Consider the following 8,764-nt stretch of genomic DNA (forward strand, 5'->3'; position numbering starts at 1 on the left):
TTCAATGCATGAAAAATAATAATAATAATCTGGGAGGATGAATGTGATTCAAGACTGATTTTAGCTGCTGATGGTGGAATGACGATCAGATTCAGGAGCCTGTGAGCATTACCAGTTGATTTATTCAGGGAATAATTAATTGCATTTCATATTTGTTTGTGACACCATAAACACTAATGTGATTGTTATTAGATCTTTAGTATATTTAAATAGGTTAAAATGGCATGAATGTACATTTATATTGGAGATGTGTCATGTTTCTTAATGGCTTGTTACTCTTGGTGAATATAAATGTCTGATCATGTGTTGGTGTTTATAGTCGAGGTTCAGTCTCAAAGCTCTCCTGGTGTCACATCTCTTGTGTGTTTTCTTGTTTTGATGCCTGAAACACGACACAGATCGCACTAGACAGAGTTAGGGTTCAGTGATGATGAGAGTTTGTATGTAATGTTATATGAAACTTTAGAAGCAATGCCTTGTGAACAAACTACAGTTTAGTTAATTTCACTGAGTTTACTAATATCTCTGACTGAATTCTTACTAGTGACACATATATGTAAACAAAAAGAATTATTATATATTGATAGATTATTATGTGATAAATATATGCAATAAGTATAAAAATGCATATGCATTAAAATAAAAAAAAACATTTATAGAACATATGTGTCACAAATGCATAAGTAATGCATATGCACATAATAACATTGTATGCATACATTTCCTATTATATGAATTATCCAATAGTACATTTATATTTTGTATGTAACTAGACCCAGCATATAAAATTATATTATACATTTTATCATATCATATACATTTCATATTCTATATACTTTAAAGTCAATGCATATGCATCAAAATATGAAGAATATAAAAATAATAATGAATATAAATACTAAAACTATGTATAAATTCTATATAATTTATAAATAATGCACATGCATAAAATTGCCTTGATCTTAAATATTCTTAAATGTATTGGATATGACACTGTGTCCAAATGTATATGCGATATAATTTGTTAAGCACATTTAACTCATTGGCCACTTTAAACCTAAACGACTTCTGTCGTAAATAATTACATATTGAGACCAAAAAAAAAACCTGCAGCTAGAGAAAGTGAGCGAAATGCAGAATAATTGTATGTCATGAGAGACTGTGTGTGTGTTGAGGTTAATAACAGCTGGTTAAATGTGTGAGGATAATTGCAGGCTGTGATGTGTTAATAGCCTCTGTACAGGAGTCGAGCCTCTCTCTCTCTCTCTCTCTCTCTCTCTCTCCTCACAAAGACAGAGGTTCTCATTGGGTGTGTGTCTTGAAGGAGTGGCGGGGCTCGTGCATAAAGAGCTTTTCTTTCTGGTGTGTGTGTGTGTGTGTGTGTGTGTAGGTGGGTCGGGGTCATTAATAACTAATTAGAGGCTGAGAGCCACTCGGGCTCCTATAAGTGGAGCTGCTCCGGAGGGAGCGCATCAGTCGCTCTCAGACCCTGCGCCACAGCACTCATCAGCACTCATGGGTTCGGTTCTGGCGCTGAAGTCCAGGTTCAGGTCTCAGCTGTGTGAGATCATCACCTCTGATATCCTGCACAGTTTCCTGTACGGTCGATGGAGGAACGTGCTGGGAGAGAATCCGTGCGAGGAGCAGCAGAGGACCGCGTTCACCGCCGAGGCTCTGGCGCAGTCCTTCACTGGAGGTAAACATCCCTGATCTACTGATCTAGAACCTCACAGCACTGATCTACTGATCTAGAACCTCACAGCACTGATCCAGTGTTAGTGCTTTTACTACACACAAAACCATACTATAGTTCAACTATGGCAACCACATGGTTTTGATGACACTAACCACAGTTTAACCAAGCATTTGGGAAAACTGTCCTTATAAAAATAGTAATCAACACACCAAAAATAAATAAATAAATAAAACCATATTTAATTTTCGTAAAGTCTGAACTGGTTGAAGAGTAAGCTATGAATTCAGGATAACTGGGAGATTTGTTTAACAAAATCATCTTAATGACAAAAAGTCTGCCAATCAAAATATTAATGTTTTTTTTTTCAAGGTTCATCTTGTATTCGTGAATGAAAGGTGATGCATTTAAAGGGAAGTGTTGATCTGTAAAAGCGATATTTTAATTTTGGATCGTGTGTGGCTCAAATCTCAAACAAAAATAATTTATTAAGTGTTTTAAATATATTTTCATGATAGTATAATTACATTATTGTCTCTAGAGAAAGAACTGCATTTTTAAAAGTTAGATCATTTGTTTATTGATGTAAAATGTGGGGTATTTAAATTAATTAATTAAAAAAAAACGAAATAAACCGTTAGCGAGAAAACCGGTTTGTATGAAATTCGCGCGAAAAAAGAAAAACGGTTGACGGGCGTTTTATTGGTTTCGTGTGTTTTGTTTCGTTTTGGAGAAATGTTTGTGGTATGTTGTTGGATTACGTCAGGTAGTAATAAATAACAATTGAATTCTCACTTTTCGATCGCGTTCGATTTTGTTTAGTCGGAAAAACCGCAAAACTTGATTGGTTTCCGAGCGATCCGTCAGTGGGAACAAACTCTCTCTCTCTCTCTCTGATGGGAATGTCTTCCCAAGCTCCTCCAGGGATGCAGTTTTCCAGCATTCAGTCTCTTTTCTTCTGCTCCATTGAAGCCGTTTAAGCGGTGAAAGGTGCTCTCGTTCGGCGTGTAACCGCTGAGGACTGAATGAAGCGGCTTTAAATTCATTTGGTTAACTTTGTGCTTGACCTGAGAAAGCCACAGAAAAGATCCCTATTCTCGGAGCTTTATCCCTCATTCACGGATCTGTTCTCCTGCGCTGGCATCTCCGCTTCTCTCCGGTAACACACCGTGAACTTCTCTTTCTCTCCTCATTCACGGCATGTCAAGCAGCTAATCGCCTTTCCATCTTTTTGTTTGCGGAATTCCTGCGTGTTTTTAAACAAGCCATCGCTTCATTCTCTCACATTTATTGCTACAAACGCGCTGAAAGGATAATGAATGTGGAATGAGTCCGTGGAGAATAACGAGTGTCAGTGGAAGCGGAACGAATGCGTTCTTCACCTCTCTTTAGACGCTTCTGTTTGCGTTTTGTTCGCAACAAACACGCGATTCTTTGATTTTGACGTTAAATGCGAGCGTCTTTCTTTGCGCTTTCAATGCGCTTTTACAGTTTCCCTCCCCGACATTTAACGCACTTAATCCGGTTAAATAGAGGTCATATTTCGTGACCGAAATAATAATAAAGGGGATTCGTTTCATTCATTCGTTTCGACGCGTCTGCCAAAGTCTCATCACAACCAGAGACACTTTTATGTCACTAGAAACGAATTAAATCATCCAATTAAATCACGTTCCTTCGCTCTTTGAAACGATTTGAAAAGTGCATATTAAATATTAAATGAACACCGGCACAACAAGAGATATTAATATATCACAGAACCACCAGGATGTTTTAATTAAAACAAGCAAAACTATTTACATTCATGAGCGATTTAATATTAATTCGTTCAAATCGATTTCAAAGCACCATTTAATGTTTTTAAAGTCTGCCCTTTGTCTATTGCTTGTTATGATTTGATGTGCATATTTATATCTATCTTATATCGTATTTTAATGCTGATTAAGAGCAACTAACTAAAATGGTGATTCATATTTAGGCCTACGGATTATAATACATATTTGATCATTAATTTCATATATTATTAATTAATACTCACACACAAGGTGTCCTTGTTACAGTGTAATTTAAATACGGAGTAATATTATTAATTACATGCACTTCATATGGTTAGGATTAGTGTTTGGCGTGTAATTATGCATAATTACTTGTTATTATAACAGTCTAATAAGTACATGAGACTTTAGAATAAAATGTTACTAAATTAAGAATGGAGTTTTCACAGTGATGCAACCGTTTGTTACACTTTATTTGAAGGTGTCCTTGTTACAGTGTAATTATACATTTAAATACTGAGGAATATTAATTAACAACATGCACTCACTATATAGGATGAGGGTTTGGTTCAGGGTTACTTGCATGTAATTAATTGTTATTATGATAGTAAGAACATGTAACAAAGTGTTCCCAAGCATTTGTTTCTGAAGAAGATGTGAATGATCTGAAGAAGGTTGGGTGCGATGGAGAGCCTGATGGATGTTGGTGAAGAAGCTGTGTGTTTGAGAGCTCAGATGATGTTGGTTGATTGTGATGCAGAGGTGCAGAAGCTGTCCAGTCTGGTCCTGCCCAGCGAGGTCATCATCGCTCAGAGCTCCGTCCCTGGAGAAGGTTTGGGGATCTTCTCCAAGACCTGGATCAAAGCCGGGACCGAGATGGGGCCGTTCTCCGGGAGACTGGTGTCCCCTGAGCACGTGGACCTGAGGAAGAACAATAACCTCATGTGGGAGGTGTGTGTGTGTGTGTGTGTGTGTGTTACTCTGCATGGGACTGCTTCAGATGAAGCGGTTTAATAGAGAGATGTGTGTGTGTGTGTGTTCAGGTGTTTAACGAGGATGGCACAGTGCGCTGCTTCATCGATGCCAGTCAGGAGGATCAGCGCAGCTGGATGACGTACATCAAGTGTGCTCGCAACGAGCAGGAGCAGAACCTGGAGGTGCTTCAGATGGGCTCCAGCATCTTCTACAGAGCTCTGGAGGTAAAGCAGCTTCACCATGATCAGGGATCAGACTCATCCACAGACCACACACAGAAGAGCAGTGGGATTCTACATCTGAATATACTACAATGGAAATAAACCATATTTTAGAATAGAGAAAAGACAATTACATAAAAATACAAATAAATAGTGTCACAAAACAGACTTTGTTTGTACTGGAATAGTAAAAGTGCTTTTCATAATTATGGTAAAATAAATGTGTGTGTGTGTGTGTGTGTGTGTGTGTGTGGCAGACAAAAATTTGGTTAAACAGGGTTTTAAAAATTATGCAATATAAAATAAGATGTATAATGTTACCTCAAATAAATATAAAATAAAACAGCACATATAATATTTATCATGATCTCTGGAGGTTTGGACAAACCATTTTATACAATACATTTTATGTAATTTCCCCAATGACTTAAAATGAGGAAGATAATTGTCACTAAATAATTGGTTTTCCCTTTTTTTTGAGTTGGCTTTTAAATTTGCAAGAAATGTTCATTTTTATGGGAATTTTCAAATTTCACCATTTCATAAATCTACTTCGGTAAACTGATTTTTTTGGTGACATTGTAATCAAACTGACATTTAAAGGCTTAAAATCCTGACAATTAATCATTTTTAGATAGTTATGATTGATGTTGGAGAAAAAAATATCCGTGAAAGCTGGAAAAAATGAATTATATATATATATATATATATATATTAAATACAAAACTAAAAATGCTTTTAATTAGACAAATGCAAAATATCAAATCAAAGTTATGAACAAATGTTCTTCCAGTCACATGAATAGAGCATTTGTTCAAAGAGCTGAGGTCTTTAATAACATTCTCAAAACTTTAGCATAGAAACATTATTTTCTTTCTATACATAATTCATGGAGTGTTTTTTTTATATACATTTTAGTTTCATGTTTCTTGATGTTGTTTTATTGTTAAATGTTGCTTAGTTTCAGATGATTCAGAGAACATTAAAAAGTAAAGTTGCAATAGTGTTTGTAAAAGGACCAAATGCAACATTCTTTAATGATTTCTCTAAAATTCACACAATCAAGAAAAAATTATCTGGATGATTTGAATGTTTGGAGAATGTTGAGAATGTTGTGAATGTAAACAAAACGTTCTCATTACATATTGTTGTCAAAAAAAATATTGTATTCAAAAGACAGTAAATGTCCGTGTGTACTCAGAAATGTCATGTGTGTGTTTGTATTTCCAGACTATTCCTCCGGATCAGGAGCTGCTGGTTTGGTATGGGAATTCTCACAACACTTTCCTGGGAATTCCTGGCGTTCCGGGGACAGAGGAGGAGCAGCAGAAGAAGAGGAGCGGTACGTGTTCACCTGCATCTGAAGCTGAGAACCTCTTCATCTTTACTGATCACTAGTCTGAGTTTAAGAGCTGGAGCAGATGCTCATCTGTGAGAGACACCAACCCTCTAGTGGTGCATGATGGGATTGACATCGGTTCAGATGCTTCATAATTCATGTCATGTCCACAAACTGCATGTCCTTTTCATGATTTTAATTATTTTAATGATTTTTCACAATTTTATTAATTATGACTTTTTATTAATTTAGTCAATTTCATGGCTTTTTATGGCATTCATTTTTGAGATTGTATTAATTTTTGAGATTTTATAATTTTCCATGACTTTTCAAGATTTTATTAATTTGAATGGGTTTTTGAGATTTTATAAATTTCCGTGACTTTTAAAGATTTTAATATTTTTTGAGTTTTTATTATTATCCATTAGTTTTTAAAAATTTTATTCATTTAAATGAGTTTTTTTTTCAGAATTTTTTATTAATTTCCATGACTTTATAAGATTTTATTAACTTTTTAAATGTAATTGTTCTCCGTCTTTTCCAGATTTGAGTAATTTTCTTTGCTTTTTATGGTTTTATTATTTTCCATGAAATTTTTAGATTTTATTCATTTTGGAGATTCTTTAATTTTCCCTGACTTTTTAAAAAAAAAATTATTTTAATGATTTTACTATTTTCCATGAATTCCCAAGATTTTATTAATTTCCGTGACTTATTTACTATTTCATGCATTTTATTTTTGGCAAATAAATGTAAAATAAAATGCATCTAATATTTTAACCATATTTACTCTGCTATTCTGAGACGAACCATTGTCTGGCAGTTAAGTGCCTCCTTTTATTTAATTGTATTTTAGTACTAAACTGCATTAAAGCTAGCATGCGAATGCTGATTCTCCGGTGTCAGAGACTGAGACATTTCCCCTGTCCTCCACAGCAGACGACTCTCACGTGTGTGACGCCGCATCTTCCTCGCTGTCCTCCTCTTCCTCCTCGTGTCGCATGCGCTGCGTCATCTGTCACCGCGGCTTTAACTCCCGCAGTAACCTGCGCTCGCACATGCGCATCCACACCCTGGACAAGCCCTTCGTGTGCCGCTTCTGCAGCCGTCGCTTCAGCCAGTCCTCCACGCTGCGCAACCACGTGCGTCTGCACACCGGCGAGCGCCCGTACAAGTGCACCGTCTGCCAGAGCGCGTACTCGCAGCTGGCCGGCCTGCGCGCGCATCAGAAGAGTGCGCGACACCGACCCAGCGGATCGAACCCGGAGCCTCCGCCCGCTCCCCATCCTGCACTGCTGCACCACGTCCCCACCCTGGTGCTCTGAGACGCAGACGGACCGAGTGCAGGAACAGACACTTTAGGCTGGATCTGTGAGAGGAACCACAGACTGGAGGAGGAGGAGGAGGAGGAAGATGTTTTGTGAGAGTGACTGAAGGATCACTGGATGCAGATCACTAATCAAACACGGCACACAGCACACAAACAGGGTAAAGAGCAAGTTGAACTCATTAAGTCAGTCTGGTCTCTGAATGGAAATGTCTTGCATTATCAACACCTCAAAGTTTGAAAATAGATATTTAATACTGTTTAATAACCTTTACTGTATCTGACCACACTGCTGCAGATGTTTGTTCTTATTTTAATCATAAACTCACTTCATTGTGATTTATTCTGCAGTAAACAAGACGTACTGTATATTTCACTTCTAAAATTTGATTTAAAGAATGTTTCGATATTTATACTGGAAAATGACAATAATCTGTCATAAAACAACGTTTCTACCTGCTCTCTTTAATATAAAATAGACTTTACTGCAATTCGTTGACAGTTGTGCATAAAGAGTCAGAACAGCAATAATTTAAAGCTTTAAAGGCTCAACAACGAAACCCCAAACCATCGTCTGTCTCTTCAGGTCTGCAGCAGTGATTCTGATGAATTAACATCAGGAGTATAACGTTGACATGTTTGTGAAAGATGCTGATCTGCAAACACTGGATGCAGATGCGTGGCTTGTTATTGATGATATTGTGAGTCGACTCGGTGGATCAGGCAATCGTATAATAAGTGTTAAAGATGTATATATGTTTGTATTTTTGTCTATTGTAAATAAAACCGTTGAAAGAAACGACTGACTGCACTGTATGGGAAATATGAAGCAAAATTACCATGTTGTTTTCTTTTGGGTGATGACAGAACTGCTTGAATCGGTCTGTTAATCACAATTCAGTTTGATTCATTCGCAAATTATATTATTTCACGAAGTGAGAAACGCTGGCGATGGAACAGTCTGGATGAAAGAACATCACCTACACATTCTTCCTGATTTCAGCATCCAGTTAGGCTCATCAACAGTGATGTATGGAGAAGAGGAGCGGTCCTAGAACTGATCCCTGAGGAACCCCAGTGACCCCCTCCCCCACCTAAATCAGTGACATCATTTATGAACTTGGTAATAAAAGGGTTAAAATCCTGAAGTTTTGTTTTAAACATTTGGTACTTTTGTTTGATTGATAGATTCATGTAAAAAAGTTTGAAAAAAATATTTATCTGATATTACAGCAGCAGTTTAATTTAGTGGATGTTTTGATCCATGAACATAACGAAGGGGTAGTGAATTTGCATACAGTGTATAGTTAAGTTTTTGAAAAATGTCAAGATTTGTCACCAGAAATCATTCCATTTGCTGAAAACAGAGAAAGTTGTGGCCAAAATAAGACTCAACTTTACCCCCTAGTGGACGAAAACGTCCCCAACAACGCA

General features: G+C 36.8%; 1 protein-coding gene across 2 annotated transcripts; it reads left to right on the plus strand.

Annotated features, from left to right (window-relative positions):
* The first annotated feature begins 1,149 nt into the window (after positions 1-1,149).
* prdm12a (PR domain containing 12a) lies at positions 1,150-8,325 on the plus strand. Of its 2 annotated transcripts, none has more exons than XM_026243826.1 (5): positions 1,150-1,696; positions 4,229-4,419; positions 4,512-4,667; positions 5,895-6,006; positions 6,943-8,325. In XM_026243826.1, the coding sequence occupies exons 1-5, from the start codon at positions 1,516-1,518 to the stop codon at positions 7,326-7,328; spliced, it is 1,026 nt and encodes a 341-aa protein (XP_026099611.1). In that variant the 5' UTR covers positions 1,150-1,515; the 3' UTR covers positions 7,329-8,325. The 2 variants fall into 2 exon arrangements, with proteins under 2 accessions (XP_026099611.1, XP_026099601.1); XM_026243816.1 differs by having other exon boundaries at positions 1,153-1,696; positions 6,940-8,325.
* The last annotated feature ends 439 nt before the right edge of the window (positions 8,326-8,764 follow it).

Source organism: Carassius auratus, chromosome 5, assembly GCF_003368295.1.
Source record: "Carassius auratus strain Wakin chromosome 5, ASM336829v1, whole genome shotgun sequence".
NCBI lineage: Eukaryota > Metazoa > Chordata > Actinopteri > Cypriniformes > Cyprinidae > Carassius > Carassius auratus.